Genomic DNA, 23,242 nt, shown 5'->3' with positions numbered 1-23,242 from the left:
GATAACAATAGCGTAGTCGAGGGGCGAAGCGTGAGTCGGTATCCGTGAGAGCAATCAGAGCCAGATCAAACAAATCCGAAGCGAGGGACGATAGCAAGAGTCGAGGGGCGAAGCGTGAATCGGTGTCCGTGAAGCAGATAACAGGTCTAACAAATCCGAGGCGAAGAGCAATAGGCGAAAACCGTTAAACAAAACACTTGGTCGAAAATACATATGAATCTTAGAACAATAACCGCGAGAAAAACTGGGCTGTGGAGCACGCAATGATTCGGCAGCAAGGAAGCGCGCTGCGCTTCCTTAAATGCCGGGAGAAATTATTTGTGAATGGGGAACCGGTGTGTGTGGGAGGGGCGGTACGGAGGCGTGAGAAGAGACGTGACAGTCTAGAGAAAACATGACCGCGTGTAGAGAAATCTGACAGCGTGGGAAAAAAACAACAACACAAACCAAAAAGAGAGGAGTAACCGGGGTTCGTGACATTTAGGACCTTTTACAAATGCTGAATGCATTTTCTACATTATAGCATGTTTTTAAAAAACATTAAATCAAAGACAGTTGAAACATCTTACAGCAGTAATGACGAGGCAGATGTCATTCATAACTTCAACGGATTCATCTGTACAATGTTTTAAAATAACAATAATAATAAAGATAGTTGCAAGCACCGATAAGTACCTGTGCCATCACACCCGGGCGCACCACATGATCTGTGTGACCTCTGAGCACATTAAGACCCGGACGCTGATGTCACTGTATATAACATAAGATGAAGGCATTGTCAAAGCTGGACGCGGCTTTCAGGTGCGCCAGGGTGGCGATGGCGCAGGTGCGTGTGTGTGTGTGTGTGTGCAAGCGTGTGCACGATGTGTAGTGTGTGTCTGTGTGTTTTTGTGTGTATGTAGGATAACTAGTGTTTGTGTAAGATGTGTTTAGAGTGTGTGTGTGTAGTGTGTGTGCATGCGCGCACGCACGTGTATGGTGTGTAGTGTGTATGTGTGTGTGTAGAATATGTGTGTAGGACCGTCTTTAGAGTGTGTGTGTAGTGTGTGTAGGATGTGGTGAGTGTGTGTTTGGGATGTGTAGTATATGTGTGTAGTATGCGTGTGTCTAGTGTGTGTAATGAGTGTAGTGTTTGTGTAGTCTGTGTATAGTGTGTGTGTAGGAGATCTAGAAGTTTACGAAGTTTGACACAATGAGTGACTGTGTGAGCTCTACTTGAAAATCTCCTGTGAAGTCTCGGACATATTGATTGACACACACTCAGTTACTAATACCCTACAGCCTCAGCTATAAATAAAGGAACAGCTACCTTTAAATTAACCACAAAAACCCAGAGCTAAACACAGAGTATATTATATTAATGTGAAACTTAAGCAGACACTATTTGGTATTATAAACCCTGTTAACACAGTGCATTCTTTATAGCCATCATACACTCACAATGTCTTATGTGTTCATTTCTTTAATGTCAATTATTTATGATGTATTTTTCTGCAGTGGTGCCTACTGCAACAGGTAAATTAATTTCAATTCCATTTTATTCATGAACAAATAATAAACAATACGTATTTCATAACAAGAAATATAAACTAATTAATAAATACATTTTTATTATTTGATTGATTAATTAATTTAATGATAAAACTAATAAGTTATAACAATGACTTAAATAAAGCTTGACAAAAACATCACATTTCACACTGTTATACTGTTTGTGTAAATTTTATGCAATCAGAATATATTAGTGCTTCCATTACATTAAATTGCCTTTGTATTAAAGAACACCAACAGGTAAATGAATTTCAATTTAGATTATACATATATGCTAGGAGTTTTAAATCCACTGTTTAATTCAGGATATTGCTGGTGTAATTTTACTTGTATTAATTCCTATCATGCCAAACCATGCTTAAGTGTATTTGCAGCCAGACTTGTTTTATTTTGGAACAACCAATTTGTAATAAGCATTTGTAAGTTATAATTACATTATTCAAAAGCACTAATTAAGTACACTTAAAGTATATGGCTGTGTATGGACTAATACACACACTGGACACTGAGCCACTCTCAGAGCTCACAGGCCTCCTAATGGCAGCAGATACCAACCTGTGTGTCGACTTTCCAAAAGGGCTCATAAGATTTAGGATTTAGCCTCGTGCCTAAGTCTCAATTTTTGTTATTTGATTCTCTGGTTGATTGTTTCAATGATAAAACTATATGTTTGAACTACCATAGATAAAGCTTTTTACCACAGCAGATTTCACACTGTTGTATTGTTGGTGGTATAAAGTATAAACATGTTCAGTTTAACAGTAGCTCTGCATGATGTACTTGAAACAAATGCTCAGCCACAAATACTGCAGAGCCAATTGCAAATTGGACCATAACTATCGTCACAACTCCCAAAAACTGTATTACAAAACTCTGCCTAAACACACACTCAGCTACAAACATAACACACGATCAGCTACAGATACGCATAAATACAAATAGCCGTGAGACACACACTCAACCAATAATAAACAAAAGGGTATCTAATAACTAATCACAACATTTCATAGCTCAACACAACCTCCATTATAAACACAGACAGAGTGTATTATTTTAATATTAAATTAAATCAAGCACTATTGGATATTGTAACCCTTTTTAGTCTCATTGCATTAATTATAGCCTTAATAAAATCACATTGTGTTATGTTAAACTGGATGCAATCCCATTTCCCATTAATGTTAATTCCTTTTCTTTTCTTGCAGTGGGCCCTCCTGTAAGCCAGCCTCCACGTAAATACATTTCACTTTCAACTTCATCTATTAGCAAATAATAAATGATAGATATTTCCAAGAAACAATATAATTTACAATTTTTGATCAGTTGATTTAGTTGTTTTACCACAGCTCAAAACATTTTACTTTACTTAGCACATTAAACCTCATGCAATCCCATTTCATTAATGTCAATTCTTTATGTTTTATTTCTTCCAGTGGAGCACACAACGACCCGATCCACAGGTAAATCAATTTTAATTACAATTTTACCTGTAAACAAATAATAAACAATGAGAGATTGAGTGAGGTAAGATAATCTTATTTTTTTCAATATAGAAAACATAACCTCATGCATTAGTTTGCTTATAATTATTATTTGATTGAGTGATTGGGTAATTGATTAACAGACAGACAGACAGACAGACAGACAGATAGATAGATATATAGATAGATAGATAGATAGATAGATAGATAGATAGATAGATAGATGGATAGATAGATAGATAGATTGATTAGTTTACCCGTACAACACAAATCCCCCGAGAGCCAAAAGCACGCTGAACCACAAATGCCACCACATCTCCCAAAAAGCCCAATTCAGTCACACTGCATCCATAACAGACTTAGTTAAGTCACAATATGTTATTTTAAACTGGATGCATTCCAATTTCCTTACTTTTTTTTTTTATTAATTGATTACTTTTAATTGCAGTGGGCTCTTCTTCATTTATTAAACTTCATTTATTATAAACAATAGACTTTTCCAAGAAACAATATCAGTTAAATGATTTTATTAATTCATCAGTTGATCTATATGTTAACTAAAGTTTTATTAATTATTTTAGTGTAAATAGTTTGTTAAATAAAACACTTTAACACATGAAAGGACATTTTACTTCACTTAACATTTTGAACTTCATGCAATCCAATTTTCTTTAATCAATTACTTATGTTTTTATTTCTTACAGTGGAGAACACAGCGACCCAATCAAGAGGTAAATAATTTAAATTCCAATTTGATCTCTTAACAATACACTTTTCAAATTAAGAAATATAAACTTATGAATCAGTGATGTTTGGTTATTTGTTTGATTGACTAATTTGTTGATAAAATTATAAGCTTTAACAATCAATTTCACTTCAATTTAAGATTTTTAACACAGCACATTTCACTCTATTACTGTTGGTACAAACATGTTCAGTTTAACAGTAGCTCTGATCTACTTCAAACACATGATCATTCACAAATACCCCAGAACCAATGCTCAGCCCCAAATCCCTCAAACTGTTTCCAATTTTCTTTAATGTTAATTCTTCAGGTTTTATTTCTTGGAGTGAAACTGAATCCAACCCAATTAGCAGCTACATTCATTTTAATTCCAATTAAATTTATAAACAAATAATATACAATACATTTTTCAACGAAAGAAATAAAAACTTAGTATAACTATAATAAATTAATAAATTATGGTTATTTGATACATTAATTAATTGACTGATTATATGATAAAACTATATGTTTTAACCATTAAGTAATCTTATATATGTATATTTTTAAAGATGAAGCTGTTGCACGTAACACAGTTCACATTGTTATGTTGGTCATTTTTTAAAGTAAACTTGTTTGGTTTATCAGTAGCTTTACATGATCCAATTGGTTTAAAACTTTTCTTATCCCCAAAAAAATCTTCTTTAACCCTAGATATTGATTTTGAAATTCAGATAACATTTAAGTGCTAAACCTTACCATGAGGTAAGTGCAGGAGTGCTACAGGTTACTTTACCCTCACACCACAACACACACTCATAAATACACCCACAGCTCAAATATCCCACAGCTAAATGCACACTAACCACATTTAGGTTAAATCCTTTTTTTTTTCATATAGCGCCATTACCAGTGGTAATTTTGACAAACAGCTTATTGGAATAATAATAATAATAATAATAATAATATATGAAAATGAATTCAACAAGTATGAGGAAGTATGTTATTGTTATGAGCATGTGTTATTCGGCACAACTGTCTGAGATGATAAAAGGAAGAAACTTTGAGAGGAACCAGACCCAAGAGGGAACCCATCCCCATCTGGGTGATACCCCAGGGATGAACACAAGCTCAAACACAAATACAGTGTGTCACAAAATCACAAACTAACACACAACTACCTAATACTTAGCCAAATAAATCCATATCTGAACACACCCTTTAGCGTAAGTATGTACAGAGTAGATTGTGTTAATGTTAAACTTAGCAGACACTATTGATATTGTAAACCACATTCAGACACATTGCATTCATTACGGCCTTAATGAATCCCATTTCAGTAACGTCCAATCATTTTGTCTTATTCCCTGCAGCGGTGTATACAACGACCCAATCAACAGGTACATTTAGTTTCATTCCAATTGTATCTATAAACAAATGGTAAACAATAAAATTTTCAAAGTTTAGACGTGTAAACTTATTAATGAATTATTGCATTTTAAAATTTTTTGCATAGTTAAATAAAAACACACACCCGAGCACAAATATCCCCAAAACCAAGCACACACACACACAGCCACAAACACCCCACAGCTCAACACACACACACACAGCCACAAACACCACACACACACACACACACACACACACACACACACACACCCACAAACACCACACACACACACACACACACACACACACACACACACACAGCCACAAACACCGCACAGCTCAACACATAATAAAGTAGAAGTACCTCGAGAGGTAAGTGCATGCTGAACCATGAATGCCCCCAGAGCCAAACACACGTTGAATCACAAATACCACAACACCTTCCATAAAACCCCTTTAGTAACATTGAAGTCATTATAGCCTTAATGAACACACTGTGTTATTTTAAACAGGATGCAATCGTATTTCCCTAATATGAGTTATTTATGTTTTATTTCTTGCAGTTGGCCGTACTACGAGCCACCCGCCAGGTAAATTAACTTTAACTCCAATTTTATCTATTAACAAATAGTAAAGAATAGATTTTTCTAGTCAAGTAATATATAATCTCATGAATTAATTATTATTTGATTAATTGATGGATTAATTGACTCAATGCAAGAAACTATGTTTAAACAGTCAATTTATTTGTTAAAAATAAATTAATAAAGCAAATTTCACAGCTATATGGTTTTTTTTATATACTCACATTGTGTTAATGCAGTCAGATGTTACTAATGGAAATATTACATGTACATTAGTTAAATGTAAACTTCATATAGTCATATTGTATGTATGTAGAAAATGTTATGAAAAACATTAGGCAGTCACATTCCATTAATATGCTTTTAAATTAGAGTAAAATAAATAAATACATTTCAATTTCGATTATACTGTATGTATGCTAGAAACTAAAATGTTATTTAAATAAAGAAATATATTAGGGGTATAATAATTATAATTACTCAATAGTGGTGTTTATGTATTCCTTTAAACTTAGAGATTCTCAATCAATAATTATTATATATATTTTTTTCCTGTTTGCTTGAGTTAATCATTTTTTAAACATGTTCAGATTAGGAGTAGCTCTGCATGATCCAATTGCTTTTAAAACCTTACATATTCTTAAAACGAAAACCTCTTTAAGTTATTTCATTTTTAAATTCACACACATGCTAAAACTATATAACAGTATATATGATCTTCTATGTCTTAGGACACTTCTACCCATTTGGAGCTGGAGACGTAGTAAACGCATTGTCAGATGATGGAAGTTCATCTCTTATCACTCTTCAGCAACCATTTTTATATTTTGGAACATCATATAACCACATGTATGTAAGTAAAACTTGCTTAAATATTTGAGAAAGACCAGGGAGAATCAAAATACAGCCCACAGAGCAAAACAACCTATATACAGTATATAAACTATTTATATTTATCTGTTTGTTTGTCCCACATTTTTTCCTTTAGGTAAACAACAATGGAGACCTAACCTTTGATCAATCATGGTCTAGTTGGACTCCCTACCAGTTCCCTTTGGCTGGTGGACGGGACATCATTGCTCCATTTTGGACAGACATTGATAATCGTGGAAATGGTGTCATTTCTTATCAACAGTACACTTCCGGCAGTGTATTATCTCAAGCTACTCACGACATAAATCAATATTTTCCTCAACTGAGATTCAGTGCTACTTGGGTCTTTGTTGCAACATGGGACAGAGTAGCGTACTATTCTTACACTGGAACAGTAAGATGATTTTTTAAAAATATCTTCTCATGATTAGAATGAACACCATGTGTAAATTTTCTAATCTATCAATTAAGTTTATAGATTTTTTTTGCAAACATTTAGCAAAAACTTTGATTTATTAAATAAAGAAATATTTTATTGAGTGTTTTGATGTTTCTCCTTCATGTTCCAGGAAACATCTTTCCAAGTGGTTTTGATTTCCAATGGCCATTTCTCATTTATTCTTATGAACTATGGTGTGATTGCTCCAACATCCCAGGCTGTTCAGGTATGCATTTTTTGAGTGTGAATATCCATTCACATATTGTAAGCTCTGACGTTTAAAATTCAAGTGAATTCATTTATTTCATTAGTTAATACATTTCTCTACTTAATTATTATTTCTAGGCTGGATATGACACCTTTGACTCCAGCTATTATTTCTCAATTCCTGGGTCTTTTCAATACAACTACACAAGTTTCACTTATAGCAGCAATGTGAATGTCCCAGGCAGATGGGCTTTTCGTGTAGATAATGGCACAAACACCTGTCAGTTTAATGGTAAAGAAAATACAGTATACGCCTAATGAATACTCTTGACAAATCACTTGTCACATAGTAAAGATTTATTTTTAGAATCTAGAATTAATCTAAGTGCCTTATTGTTTCAGATCAATTTGTACCAAAAGGTGCCACATTCTGGACAGATAGCTCCTGCCAGCAGAAGTGCACTTGCACACGGAGCGGTCTCCAGTGCATCTCACAACCATGCACATTTTCTCAAGCTTGCCGTCCAGCTGCTTTACAGTATAGCTGCCAAAATGTAAAACGCCAGACCTGCACTATTTCTGGTGACCCCCACTTCTACACCTTTGATAATCAACTCTTTCACTTTCAAGGAACCTGCACCTACATCCTATCTGAGGTTGAATTTTTGATGTTGTTGTTGGAATATATTTTTGGGTCATTCGCTGTCACAAAAAGAGGTTATGTAAATATCTAAACAATTTTCTTTGCAGGCCTGTAGCAATGACGTGCCATACTATCGTGTAGAAGGAAAAAACGAGCATCGAGGTAGTACATATGTATCATGGACACGGCTGGTCAAGGTATTTGTCTATGATCAGGAAGTGGAATTAGTTAAAGATCATCCATATGAGGCCAAGGTCAGTGGGGCTGCTTTTCTGCAATAAAGGTTTTCTTCTATTTTTGGTTTGTGTGCCTTTAATTTAGCTTTTTTAATTTGATTGTGTCTCCAGGTAAATGGAACCTTCACAGCAACACCATTCAGTCTTCACAATGGCTCTATTCAAGTCTATCGGTCAGGCTTTTCCGTTGTAATCAGTACAGCTTTTGGACTAGTCGTTTCATATGATGCCTATTCCTATGTAACCATCAATGTACCTTATGACTACCAAAATGCCACATGTGGTCTGTGTGGTTACTTCAACCACCATCCAGATGATGACTTTCGGACACCTTCAGGAGAAATCCTGAGCTCAGACTCAGGATTTGGAGACTCCTGGAAAGCATACGGAGACACGGATCCTGGCTGTGAGGATCGCTCATGCTCAGGTTTCCAATGTGCACGTTGTACCCCCTATCAGAGGGCTCTTTTTAATAACTCAGGCAACTGTGGCATCTTGTCAGATGCTAGTGGTCCCTTTGCCAATTGTCACTCAGTTCTGTCACCACAAACTTTTATAGACAGCTGTGTCTATGATCTATGTGTAGGAGGTGGATATCAACCCATTCTGTGTCATGCAATAAGTGTTTATGCTACTCAGTGCCAGCAGCTAGGTGTAAAGCTAGGCCAATGGAGAAGAGCAGGATTCTGTGGTAAGTAAACTTTATTTTTTTTTTGTAGTGTAAAAAGTCTACCATGTCCTTTAGCTTATGTACTGTACAAGCTAAAAATCTAATTATACCATCTTGCTACAATTCCCTTTCAGAAATTTCATGCACTGTGCCAAACAGTCACTATGAGTTCCAGGGAACAAGCTGCCCAGCAACATGCAGTGACCCATTTTCACCTTTGAACTGCACCTTACCAACCCAGGAAAGCTGTATCTGTGATAATGGCTATGTCCTAAGTGGTCGTGAATGTGTTCCTCAAAGGAACTGTGGCTGCACTTTTGAAGGACTTTACTATACTGAGGGTCAATCAGTGGTATTGGACAGCGACTGTGGAAGGCAATGCACCTGCAGCAACAGAGTAATGACGTGTCACCAATATCAATGTGGTCCACAAGAGGTATGTGGCATAAATAATGGTGTAAGAGGCTGCAGACCTACCAGTTATGCCACCTGTTCAGTTGATCATCTAGGCTCTTATCACACCTTTGATCAAGTGTCTTTCAGCTATCAAGGAGCCTGTGAACTTACACTCACTCGAGTTAGTGGATCGCCTACCTTACCTCATTTTACAGTAAAGCTGCAGAGAGTCCCCACAGGTTCCTTGGGCTTTTCCAAAATCTTGAATTTTGAAGCAGGAGGATCTCAGATCTCTATAGACATCGGGGAAGGAAGAAATGTACCGGTAAACATATTTAATACAATGCATAAAATATTATTTATGGAATCTGATGTAGAAAATCTAAATAAGTAGCTGCTTAGTTTGTAAAGCAATTGTTTTCCCCATTCAGGTTGATGGACACCTGGTTGCTCTACCATACAGTGTGAACAATGGTCAAATCCGTATCTACTACGGCAGTGTAAACAGTATAATCCTGGAAACATCATTTGGTGTAACTGTGAGATCTGACTGGTCACAACTAATTAGAATTAAAGCACCAAACACTTATAATGGCACACTTGCTGGTCTGTGTGGGAATTTCAATGAAAACAGAGAAGATGAATTTTACAGCCCTGATGGAGTCTTGTTAAATACTGCACAGGAGTTCGGGGATAGTTGGAGGACTGGGTCTCTTTCAGCCTTCTGCATAGATTCAAATGTCATCGGACAAGGACAGAACGAAAGTGACTTCAGTGAATACTGCAATATCATCACCAGTCAAGATGGGCCTTTTGCTCAGTGCCACAGCAGCCTGGACCCGCAAATATGGTTAGCAGATTGCAGACATAATTTGGAACAGACCAATGGTGCCAGAGAGGCCATGTGTGAGGCTCTACAATCCTACACTTTACTTTGTCAGCAAAATGGTATCAGTGTGGGAGAATGGAGAAATATCACCAACTGTCGTGAGTACTTAAAATTGTAGCTCAAAACAAGGCTATTGTTTACTCAAATTATTTTATTCAAAGTGTTCAATGATCACACATCAATCAGCTATAAAGGAATATTTGCTGTTTTTCAGATTTCACATGCCCAGCCCTCAGCCACTATGAAAGATGTGGCACTTCTTGTCCCGCAGCATGTCCAAGTCTGTCTTTTCCATTCCCTTGTACTCAACAATGCCAGGAGGGATGCCAGTGTGATAATGGGCTGCTGCTAAGTGGAGACCAGTGTGTTCCACCTACGGGTTGCGGCTGTTTTCATGAAGGCCGCTACAGGCAGAGTGGAGAGCAGTTCTGGTATGGAGAGCGGTGCCAGTTCTATTGTGTCTGTGATGGGACATCAGGTAATGTCCAATGTAACTCATCATCTTGCCAAGCACAGGAAATATGCACTGTTACTGCAGGAGAATATGGCTGCCATTCTCGACCCAGTGCCACATGCTCTGCCTCAGGAGACCCCCATTACACCTCTTTTGATGGACATAGATTTGACTTCCAGGGCACATGCTACTATACACTGGCCACTGTATGTAATGAGACTGGACAGCTACCATATTTCCATGTCATTGCACGAAATGAACCATGGAATGGACTCTCAGTGTCGATCACTGTTGAAGTTCAAGTCAATGTGTCAGGACACCTGGTTCGTGTTTCACACAACATGTATGGCACAGCAGAGGTGAGATAAAATACTTTTCTGTATGAAACACATGGTAAATAAAATTGAGGAGGATACATGCACAGGCTTTAAAGCAGTTTTACAAAAAAAAAGGCAGGGCAAACATGTCAAACACTACGTAACATGTCTTTTTGCTCATATGTGACACATATCGGATATGTTCTATGTCTGTGTAAACAGGAAAAAAAAGCATGCATTCCCAGATTTCGAGATCAATTTCAGACCTGCTTCATATGTGGAAATAAATCAGATATAAATCAGATATGTGCTAATGTGATTGTTGTGTAAACAGACAGATCACTTTGTGGTTTAATGATGTAATGTTATTCTCTGGTGGAAGCGTGTATGGAATGATGACATCGCAGGTGACATGGAAGAGGAAAAGGTCCCCCGCCTTGTGTTAATACTTATTTAGGCTAAATAAAATTAAGAAATCAGTATTTGGTGAATGAAGCATGTGCGCAGGCTGCAATTATGTTTTTTTCTCCTCCTCCGTTTTAAAACCATGGTGACGTTTCGCGTTTTTTGCATATATCACAGAGCGTCAAGCATACTTCACCTTCATCTATCTTGGCTAGTGTGTAGCGCAGGAACCTCTCTTATGTGCGATGTTTCAGATGGTATGGCGAGTGTAAACACCTGCAGTGTAAACGGGGCTTATGTAAGTATATCTAATTAAGGGCTGAGGCAAAATTCAGAGATGAGAAAGGCACAAGAACAACAAACAAACAAACAGAAAAGTACCATGATAAAAGTTCCATAAGCTTCAAACCCTGAAACATTATAAATAAGACAATAGGTGTGATAATAACTCTAATAAATATTAACGTGATTGTACAAGGAGGAAAGACAATAACAGTTGTATAAATACTGAAATACAGTAGTAAGTGATATATGATTTCCCTTTCTTTGCACCAGATTGACAGTCAAACCAGGACCCTTCCTGCTGTCCTGGACAGTGTGTCGGTTTACTCCAGTGGAAGGAACACATATATTACAACTGATTTTGGCCTACGTGTGAGTTATGATGGCTCTTGGGTGGCGGAGGTCACAGTTCCAGGGAATTACAGTGGAGCCACATGTGGCCTTTGTGGTAACTTTAATGGTAACAGCAGTGATGATTTCCGTCTGCAATCTGGCGCACTGACTCTTTCTGCTTCGGAGTTTGGAGCTGGCTGGAAAGTGGGAAATGATACAGCATGTAATCATGGATGTGGAGATAAATGCTCATCCTGCCGAGACCCATCTAGAGCACAGGGACTGTGTGCAATCATAACGGACAATCAGGGTCCTTTGAGTTTCTGTCATGCCTATGTTAATCCACAGGCCTATTTTGATGCGTGCGTCTTTGATCTTTGCCTCTCTGAGCACAGAAATGACGTACTGTGCCGCTCAATTGAAACTTATGTCAGTGCCTGCCAGTCTGCCAATGTTAGGATTTATCCTTGGAGAGAGAATACAACATGTCGTAAGTGAATTTAAAGAAAATGTAAATAGTTTGCATTAGTATAGTACATATGTGGAAACCAGTATTTTTCTCCCTAATAATAATAACAACTTATAAGTCATTTACAATATAAAAATATAAGTACATGTTTAATAATTAACTGAAGGTCATACCATTATACTGTATGTGTGTTAATTCCCCAGCGTTGACCTGTACAGATGTGAACAGTCACTATGAGCTGTGTGGCTCAGACTGTGGACACACCTGTACCAGCAGTGTAAATGACTCATGTGCATGCAGAGAGGGCTGCTTCTGTAATGAAGGCTTTGTGAGGAGTGGAGGAAACTGTGTGCCTGCTCACCAGTGTGGATGCTCATACAATGGGTTCTACGTCCAGGTATATTTCTGACATCATTGACTTGGATAGTGCACATTTTCTGCACATTTTCTGACATGTCTCTAGAAAAGAATTTTTGTTCCAATAAAAAAAATTTTGTCACATAAACAACCACACACAGTATGATATGCAGTGAAATTTTAGAAGGTAAGAAGAGGACCAAAAAAGGACAGATAACCCATGACAGAAGGTCGATATGGTGCAAAGTGGAAACATGAATAAAGTGTAGTGCAAAGGAGCTTTCAGTTTGTTTAAAGTGACATATGTGTTCAGTTCTTTATCGCTGGGCTAAGGTATTGAACCTTCCAATGATGCTCAAGTGACAGGTGCAGGTGAGTGTGTGTGAAATGGAGGGGTCAGAGTTCAAGAGTGGGAGAGGCCGAAGCGCAAAGGGGAGGCAGAGCTGGGAGGGAGTTGAGTTTCCTGATCAGTCTGCTGGTTCTGGAGAAGCTCTGAGTTGGGTGGGTAGGGTCACAGGCGATGCTGAGAGCTTTGCGTGGGAGGTGGGTGTTGTAAATATTCCGGAGGGAAGGGAGAGTGTATGGAAGCAAAATAGTCTTATTAATAATTCACACCAAGGACACGATGCACACAGGTGTATCCCAATTCACATGCGTGAAACCCAATCCATGTGCACGAAAAAAAATCTATACACAAAAAACAACTCGTTCACAAAATACATATATATATATATATATATATATATATATATATATATATCATATATATATATATCCAATATATACGCCAATCAGATGAGACCTCACCATTTGACCAATCACAGCCCTCCAGGAGCGCAGCACTCAAGTAGCTCAGCTTTACAAACCCTTTGCGCATTCTGAGTTAATTACAATGGAAATGAAGTTTTACCGACTCAAACCAAGAACAGGATGCGCGTGCAAGTTTTTACTTTATTTCATAATGTTTCATTAATTAATTATGCCAAAAATAACACAGCTAACCACTTTATTACTGATGTTAGTTAGATTGTCTGAGTGATTTCTGTGTGTGTGTTTATTAGTCCAGTCCCTTTGTATTGAGGAGATGGATGGATTATGGGTAAAAACCTGTTACATAGTCTGGATGTGAGTGGCCGAATGCTTCGGTAATTTTTTCCTGATAGCAGGAGGGTAAAGAGTGTACTTAAATGATGTGTCTGATCAGCCACAATGCTGGTGGCTTTGCGGATGCAGCATGTGGTGTAGATGTCTTCAATAGAGGGGAGAGAGACCCCAATGATCTTCTCAACTGTCCTCACTATCCGCTGTAGAGTCTTGCTATCCAATATGGCACAATTCCCAAACCAGACAGTGATGCAGCTGCTCAAGATGCTCTCAATTGTCTCTCTATAGAAGGTAGTGATTGGTGGTAGAAGCTCGGCCTTCCTCAGGAAGAAAAGACGTTTGGGCTTTCTTGTGCAGAAAGTTGGTGTTGAGGGCCCAGGTGAGGTTCTCCTCCATATGGACACCAAGAAATTTTGTGCTCTTGACAATCTTCACAAAAGAGCCGTCGATGTTGGGTTGAGAGTGATCGCTCCGTGTCCTCCTGAAGTCAACAACCATCTCTTTTGTCTTATCGACATTCAGAGTCAGGTTGTTGTCTTTACACCAGTCCGTTAGCCTTTGCATTTCCTCTCTGTACGCTGACTCTTTGTTCTTGCTGATAAGACCCACCACGGTCATGTCATCAGCAAACTTGATGACATGATTGGAACTGTGTGTCGCTACACAATCATAAGTCAACAGTGTAAACAGCAGGGGACTAAGCACACAGCCCTGAGGGCCTCATTGTGGTAGTGCTGGAGGTGCAGTTCCCAATCCGCACTGATTGGGATTTTTCGGTCAGAAAGTCCAGGATCCAGTTACAGAGGGAGGTGTTCAGACCCAACAGGCTCAGCTTCCTGATCAGGTGCTGGGGGATGATTTTATTGAATTCTGAACTGAAATCTATGTACAGCATTAGGACGTAAGTGTCTTTCTTGTCAAGGTGAGTCAGTGTCAGGTGAAGTGTTGTGGAGATGGCGTCGCTTGTCGAACGGTTTGAACGATACGCAAACTGCAGTCCAGTAAGGGGGGGAACCGGGTCTTAATGTGTCTTACATGTGCAATCAATTAAGATTGGCCACCAGGCTGGTCAAATTTAGCCATGAAACCTCCAACAATAAATTGGTCTGTATTTCAGTCCAATATGTCAAAAGTGTCCCCTTTACATATATATATATTTGCATGTATATACAGTTTACATGTATATACAGTTTGCAAAGAGAATGTGACATAGAAGACATTTCTTGATCAGGCAGGATCTATTTTGGATCACAAATAGGTAGATTTGAAAGAGTGTCTCTGCAACACACCATCCTAAGATTATGCCTGTTTACCAAAATTGGGCATGATATGGTCTTTTCCTATATACCCAGCAATTGGTTAATGATAAGCAGATGATTTACTGTGGCGACCCCTGAAAGGCATTAGCCGAAAGACAAAGAAGAAGAATTTGTTTATGATAAGCCTCCTAGAATAACATTATATTAAAGGCAGTAGCACTGAAGCCACTCTGCTGTTCCCTGCCAATAGGGATCTTAAAACTGTTTGATGAATGGAAGGTTAGGCTGCGTTTGTGTATGTTATTGAGCGAAATCATTGGTTTTGCTTTTCCAGCTAAATCCCACCGTTTGCTGTGTCTTATTCTTTAAGTCAGGGAATTCCAAAATGCAGACAGGGGCAGCAGATGGGCTGCAGTATAACAGTCGCATGATTTTTAACAGCTTTCTATACTGCTAATGATGATGCTTTATTTACCAAACACAGTTAATAATGCTGAATAAAGTGTATGTTGCATTATTTTACTAACTGTAATATGGTGGATGCTTTCACCTAACAGGTGTTGGTGTATTCATTGTTGCAATGTCACACCAAGGACTTTGAGAATGTTATTTTATTTTATGCGTGTAAAGTATATAGCTAGAATAACTATAACTTGCTTTTTCCCCCTTTATAAAGATATTTTTTTCTTGCAGATTGATGAACAGTTCTGTAATGAAGGATGTTCACAACACTGTAAGTGTTTTGCTCCCGAAGACCTGCGTTGCATCTCTACCTCCTGCTCTTCCACTGAGGAATGTGTAGTCAAGAACGGTGCACTCGGCTGCTACAGCCCTATGTCAACTTGCATGGTGTCAGGTGACCCCCATTATTATACATTTGATGGAGCTGTGGCACACTTCCAGGTTAGAAATATTTATTAACTTTCCTACAATTGTCAATGCTAATGTTTCAAGACTTAAGATGTATTTACACAGTATTTCTGGGACAGGTTCTAGATCTATGAATAGGGAAAGCAGAAAGTAAAAAAAAAAAGCAATGTAATATTTTATGACGTTAAATACGATTAAGCAAGAATTAATTTTAAAATTGCATAGTTGCATATGTAAAATCATGCTACGCTTAAAGCTGTTTTTGTTTTTTAATTTAACATTCTACAGGGCACTTGCTCATATGAGATTTCTCAGACATGTGGGAATGCCATTGATGGTCTACAGTTTAGGGTGGTTGGAACAAACATGCATCGTGGGAGCACAGCGGTTTCTTTTGTATCAGTAGTGGATGTGTGGCTAACTAAAGATGAGGAGCAAACAAGCATTTCAATTGGACAAAACAGGAGAGTAAAGGTAAAACATGTACCTATACCCTTGTATCCAGGTGTATATGTGTGTGGGACATGGATGCTTAAGATGCTTTTCTTCTTTTGCTGTTACAGGTTGATGGGAATGAAGTGGAGGCATCTACATATCAAATCAGTCACCTTGCAGAAATATATTATGAACAGAATTTTGTGGTTGTGAATGCATTTAATGAGCTCTTGGTCTACTTTAATGGTCGATTTACACTTTTAGTGAAATTGGGCCCAAGCTTCCGTGGATCTGTATGTGGGATGTGTGGTAACAATAATGGAGATCCTAGAGATGACAAGACCCTGCCGAATGGAACGCTTGCAATGAATGATGCTGTTTTTGGCAACAGTTGGAAATCAAACATCAGTAGCCCAGGGTAGTTATTTTAATAAGATAACAGTAAAATAATTATGTGAAATTAAAAATGACTCATGGATTAACATGAACTCAGTCTCTACAATAAACAACATTTGTAATATCCCAATTTAATAACATTTAACCACTGACCATCTAGACTGTACGTAAATCACATCTAGATATCATACTTTAAAATCTATACCTTGCAAAATGAAATATTTACATTTTAATTCCAAGTATTTGAATATACTTTTTTAAAAAGATCTTTATATTATCTGTGTCCTACCTAGATGCGGTGCTAATGACCAGCCTGATGATAATGACTGCCCCTTCAGAGACGAGTACTCTGAACTCTGTAGCATCATCACTAATACCAGTGGACCATTCCAACACTGCCAATTCCGTATCAACCCTGAATCTTACTTCAGTTCCTGTGTGTATGATTTGTGTGCCTACCCACAGACATTGGGACAAGACTTGCTCTGCTCAGCTGTGGAGGCTTACGATGCTGCTTGCACCAGTTTGGAGCTCCAGATCCCTGACTGGCGCTCTGATCTAGCTTGTTGTAAGTATATTATGTTTATGCACACTTCAATGTTTAACCATTTAAAGAGTTTGAAAAAAAAAGGTGTAATAATTAAATTGGGCCTAGCTTAAACAAGTGGCTCTCAAACAAGTGGCTCCAGAAGGGCAGGGGTTCAAGTCCCAGCATGGCGAAGCTGCTACTATTGAGATCTTGTGCAAGGATCTTAACCCTATTTGCTCCTGGCTGAACCTGCACTCTGATCCCAGGTTCCTAAGTGGGATATACAGGGAAAAAAACGAAGAAACAAAACAAAACTGTGCTGTAAAGGAGATGTGGCAAATTATTGAAACTTGTTATTTTATAATTATAAATGATCACACAATAGTCCCCAAAACATGAGTACCGAAAACGATGGAAGAAAGAGAGAAGGACATAACATCAAATAGTAACAAAAGTGCAAAGAAAGTAAATTACTTTCTCGTTTTCGGTACTCATGTTTTGGGGACTCTTGTGTAATGGTTTAAGTGAAAGCACGTGGTTTTACCTTTCACTTGAATCACTGTTGGAGTGGCTGCCACAACTTTGTGGAACCCCTCCCTCCTGGGCTTGTGCCATTTCCTCCTGAACACTCGCAGATAGACCTGGTCTCCTGGAGTAGTGGAACATGGAGCGTCTTTTCCTTCATCGCCTCCTTGCTCTTTTTCTGCACATAAATTGCTTCATATATGGCAGTTAGTTTCTTCATATAAGATTTTTACAGTTGTTTTAGCGGTGGGCCTTTATATGGCTGGTGGCACAGGCATGGGTCGACCCGTAAGCATTTCATGCGGGGTTAAGTGTGTATTTCTGTTAGTTTGCATACTTGTTAGCTCATTGGTGCAAAAAGTAAAGCCTCAACCCAGTTAAGATTTGTACTATTACAAATATTATTAATCTTGGCTTTGAGATTGCCATTTATACTTTCTCTTGGGACTGTGGACATACCCAAATCTTTGCTATGTTCCCAACCGTTGTAATACCTGCCTTACATTTTCTGAATGAATACTGATCCATTATCGGAACTGATCTCTAACAGAATTTCAAATCTAGGTATCACTTCCCTTGTGATTTGCTAACTGTTCCTGCCCCTTCATCTGCAGATGGTATTGATTCTACCCATCTACTAAATCTGTCAGTTATTACAGGCATGTACCTTTCGCCTTAAACCCTACTATATCATGTCCACATAGTTCCCTTTCAAAGGCTACACTCGATGCTGCGTGAAAACGCTATGGGAAACATCTTGTCATGTTGCCGGTTGTGAAGCATGTGTGTATCAAACACGCCAAATTTTGGCTTATATAACCTCGGTCGGGTGACGTCATCTGAAGAAGAGAAGAGATGCTTCCAGGCTATCTCTCTCCTGGGACATCATCCTCCCTAAAAAGCTAATACTTCCTTTCAAGCTGTGTAGACTTTTATCTTCCCTGGAGGGAAAAGCTTTTCAGGCAGCAGGTCTGGTTGGTGCTCCATTGCACACCATGACGGTTTTGCAGGCCTACCAGGCTGACCAGCTGAGAGACTTGAGTACTGGCGGGGCTTTTCAAGATAGGGTGTTCTGGAATTACGCCGGGCCACAGACTTGTGGCTGAATGTCAGCGGCATTAAGCATAGGATCGTGCATTCCTCCTTGATGCCCCTATCTCGCCTTCCGGTCTGTTTGGCGATGTCGTTAACTCGTTCGCCACTAGGTTCATGAGGTGAAGTTATATGAACAAGCCTTCGGAAATTCCTTCCCCGCTGTGCTCAAGAGTCTGGACTGTCGGCCACCCAGTCTCGATAGGGTCTGACTCTTGCAAGGTCAGACCCCCCCCCCCCCCCCCCCCTGTTTAACCAAGCCGCCGAGACTTTTGCCCCTCTCAGAGAAACAGGCAGCGTGGAAACTACTGCCAAGCATATCTCCTTGGGTACTAAGCACTGTAGGAGAAACTACAGGATGCAGTTCTCACATCACCCTCCGTGTTTCAACGACGTGGTCTCCACTTCCGTGAAACTGGAAAGTGCGCATCTGCTGACAGAAGTTGCTGGGGAATGGGGCCATGGAACATGTTCCCCTACCAGACAGTGAGTCAGGCTACTACAGTCGGTATTTTTTGGTTCCCAAGAGGAACGGGGGGCTACGTCCAATTTTTAGATTTTCGTGGGCTGTTACGCTATCTAAAATAAATAAATACAGCTTCAAAATGTTGACTGTCAAAGTGATTGCTCTCAAATCCTACCAAGCGATTGATTTGGGACAATCGATTGATAGACGCTTTCTTTATAGGAAATATTGCCACAACACAGGAGGTTCCTAAGGTCGCTTTCGGGGGTGAAGCTTACCAGTATCGGGTCCTTCCATTTGGTCTAGCTCTCTCATCTGCACATATACGAAATGCATGGATGTAGTTCTGGCTCTTGCGACTCCAGGGCACCCGTATTTAACACTAGAAGCGCCGCGCCAGTGTCACCTACTAAAAACGCGGTTCAGCGGTCTTGAATTGTTTTGAATGGGAAGCTGCTGCTGACACACAATGATCGCTAGATGGCGCTTTCACCCAAAGCAAATAGTTTAGCTCCAAGATCAACTTGCACTTGGACAATGCGCCATTCATTCCCGCGTTGATAATAAGCGGTATCAAAGGAAGAGGGAAAAAACAAGTCAGAGGGAAAAAACAAGTCATGTTTGGAATTATAACCCAAAGTTTTTGACTTTTTTCTGCAGTTTTTTCTCCTATATAAAAGCGAGGGAAATGTGAAAGTGATGTGTGGCCACTGAATGAGAACTAAATCAAAGATTTCGGTAACTACACTGAGTGTAACATTTGCATAGTGACACTAAAAAGCTGAACACCTTCACTTTTCCGTTTACCTCTGAGAGAAAAAAAGCTGTATTTTGTTTGTTTATATGTTTATAAAAGTACACGAAGTAGGCGCGCGCGCACACACACACACACACACACACACACACACACACACACACACACACACCTCCCCTGAGACCTCGGTCAACATCTCATGACCGTCGATATGCAAATGAGTCAAGACGTAGCCTAACGTGGTGTCGTGTCGGATTTCATCGGTCACGGAGTGGAAAGACTTTGAAGCAGTTGCAGCGTTTTTTTCAGTTACAACAAGCACAGCGATGAGTCCACGTTGTTTCACTGTTTATGACATAGTGACACTAAACAGCTAAACAACTTCACTTTTCTGTTTACCTCTGAGAAAAAAAACTGTATTTAGTTTGTTTATATTCAGAGTAACACCTTCCAACCACCTCTCATAGTCTATTGTTAGTTTTAATGATTTGGCTGAAACTAATTATCACTACATAAGTACCCCAACACCACTGATCATGAGTTTCAGCTGAAACTAATTCTATACATGCAACAGAAAATGTAGATGCAGATTCCAAATGTATAAAGATACATGCTATATATATATATATATATATATATATGTGTGTGTGTGTGTGTGTGTGTGTGTATTCGATGCATGCTATATATATATATATATATATATATGTGTGTGTATGTGTGTGTAATCGAGGCTGGCTCTATTCAGGGGCAAGAGGGGCAGCGCCCCATCAACTAAATGTCTGCACATGTTAATATATTCCTAAAATTAATATATTACAAGTTTATAAACTGATCTGCGGTAGCAGAGAAATCCGCTGAAAAAGGGACACTACACAATAAGGTATTAGATGTCCCTCATGTCTCTGTCCCTCTGCTGTGCGTATTCATTCACAGGCTGCAGCGCTCACACACACACACACACACACCTCCCCTGAAGCAGTTGCGGCGTTTTTCAGTTACAACAAGCACAGCGATGAGTATAAGAATAAAATAAGGTAACAGTTTGATCTGTGTAGTTAGTGCCCTTGTATAGAATAAATGAATGAATAACATATTCCAACCACCTCTCAAGAGAGTGCCATAGTTTTGCAAAAATACTTGCAAAACATCAGCATACATTGGAGGGAACTTCTGAGGTGGTCAGTGATTGATGGCACGGTCGTTCGGAGGGGGTTGTGATCACACCTACAGTTCTTTTGTTCTAAGCTGTCGGTCAAATAGCTCTCCACTTGAAATGGAAGCACAAAATTGAGGGGCAACATGCAAGAGATTTCAGCATCTTAACGCACAGTAGAAGCTGTTTATAAAGAAGACACTATTTGTTTTTTTATTTTGTAATCTTTCTCGTGTTTACCTTGTACTGTACAATGTATATTAATTTTATTAATGAATTGCTGTGAATAAACAACATATGCAGTTGATTTACCAGAAAGGATTTTTCAGTTTTTGTGTGCTAAACTAAACTTCAGGGTCAAGTAATAGCGATTTTATTTGAAAAGTATATATATATATATATATATATATATATAGGGAAAGATTAAGAAACACGCTGAAGCGGAATATATATATATAGCATGTATCTTTATACATTTGGAATCTGCATCTACATTTTCTGTTGCATGTATAGAATTAGTTTCAGCTGAAACTCATGATCAGGGGTGTTGGGGTACTTATGTAGTGATAATTAGTTTCAGCCAAATCATTAAAACTAACAATAGACTATGAGAAGTGGTTGGAAGGTGTTACTCTAAATATAAACAAACAAAATACAGCTTTTTTTTCTCAGAGGTAAACAGAAAAGTGAAGTTGTTCAGCTGTTTAGTGTCACTATGTCATAACCAGTGAAACAACGTGGACTCATCGCTGTGCTTGTTGTAACTGAAAAAAACGCTGCAACTGTTTCAAAGTCTTTCCTCTCCGTGACCGCTGAAATCCGACACGACACCACGTTAGTTTACGTCTTGACTCATTTGCATATCGACGGTCATTAGATGTTGACCGAGGGCTCAGGGGAGGTGTGTGTGTGTGTGTCTGTGCGCGCATGCGCACCTACTTCGTGTACTTTTATAAACATTCTACATATAAACAAACAGCATACAGCTTTTTTTCTTTCTCAGAGGTAAACGGGAAAGTAAAGTTGTTCAGCTGTTTAGTGTCACTATGCAGATGTTACACTCAGTGTAGTTACCGAAATCTTTGATTTAGTTCTCATTCAGTGGCCACACATCACTTTCACATTTCCCTCGCTTTTATGCATAAGCAGTGAAACAATTCGCAGGTTTATAATACACCGCGGCCAAGTGAACCACGTTCCCGCCGATTAGGCGCGTGGTCCGTTGCCTAGCAACACTGAACGAAACGAGGCATAATCGTGGTGTTTGCTTCGGTTATGACATAGCATAGTTTATTATCTGCTGTAGTAGATCTGATTTATTTACATTCAATAATGAGGCTTTATATCCTCAGGAGGGGTCATTACATATGTAATATGTAAAACAATATTGTTTTAGAGATAATTTCACGGAAGCTTCTAACAGAACGAACAAACTAATTAATTTTCTCAAAACCTTATAAAATTAAGTAAAGCGAAATTCCGTAAATGTCCTTATAAAATATCGCTGATTATCAACGGCAAAACGAATGGCGAATTGTCGATATTTTACGGAAGCATATATATATATATATATATATATATATATATATATATATATAAACTGCATATATGGAATGAAACCTGAGATAGTTACATATACGCACTGAATGACGCATAAATAGTATGCGCGATCCCTTGCGCCATCTGCTGAGAGAAATGAGAATCGCAGGTTGGAAAAGACAGGAAACGTCATGCCGCCGCGCAGCTGTCAGCGATTTCACGTAAATAAGAGCAAAATAGCTTTATACTGGCTTTTACTGGTGCGATTTTAAAAATGTAAGCATACAGGGTGATTAAGCTCACAGAACTAGGAAAAGTCATGAAAGGAGGGTCCTGGAAATTGATCAAGTGTGTTTTTTTTTTTTTTACCCCCTTGCGGTCAAATGACCGCTGCTCGGCGCTTCTAGTGTTAAATTAC

The 23,242-nt window shown here is 38.7% G+C and overlaps 1 protein-coding gene across 1 annotated transcript; it reads left to right on the top strand.

The window, feature by feature from the left end:
* The first annotated feature begins 263 nt into the window (after window positions 1-263).
* LOC128513418 (alpha-tectorin-like) lies at window positions 264-18,499 on the top strand. Its single transcript, XM_053487170.1, has 23 exons — window positions 264-375; window positions 2,757-2,783; window positions 2,985-3,011; window positions 3,737-3,763; window positions 5,130-5,156; window positions 5,712-5,738; window positions 6,464-6,585; window positions 6,721-6,999; window positions 7,175-7,270; window positions 7,390-7,543; window positions 7,654-7,907; window positions 8,002-8,148; window positions 8,242-8,821; window positions 8,935-9,521; window positions 9,628-10,183; window positions 10,300-10,898; window positions 11,817-12,366; window positions 12,549-12,742; window positions 15,759-15,968; window positions 16,224-16,409; window positions 16,499-16,788; window positions 17,060-17,334; window positions 18,435-18,499. Exons 1-23 carry the CDS (start codon window positions 264-266, stop codon window positions 18,497-18,499), a joined length of 5,391 nt encoding a protein of 1,796 aa, XP_053343145.1.
* The last annotated feature ends 4,743 nt before the right edge of the window (window positions 18,500-23,242 follow it).

Source organism: Clarias gariepinus, chromosome 25 (genome assembly GCF_024256425.1).
Source record: "Clarias gariepinus isolate MV-2021 ecotype Netherlands chromosome 25, CGAR_prim_01v2, whole genome shotgun sequence".
Taxonomy (NCBI): Eukaryota; Metazoa; Chordata; class Actinopteri; order Siluriformes; family Clariidae; genus Clarias; species Clarias gariepinus.
The sequence above is the reverse complement of the archived record's forward strand: the minus strand, read 5'-3'. Positions and strand labels throughout refer to the sequence as shown.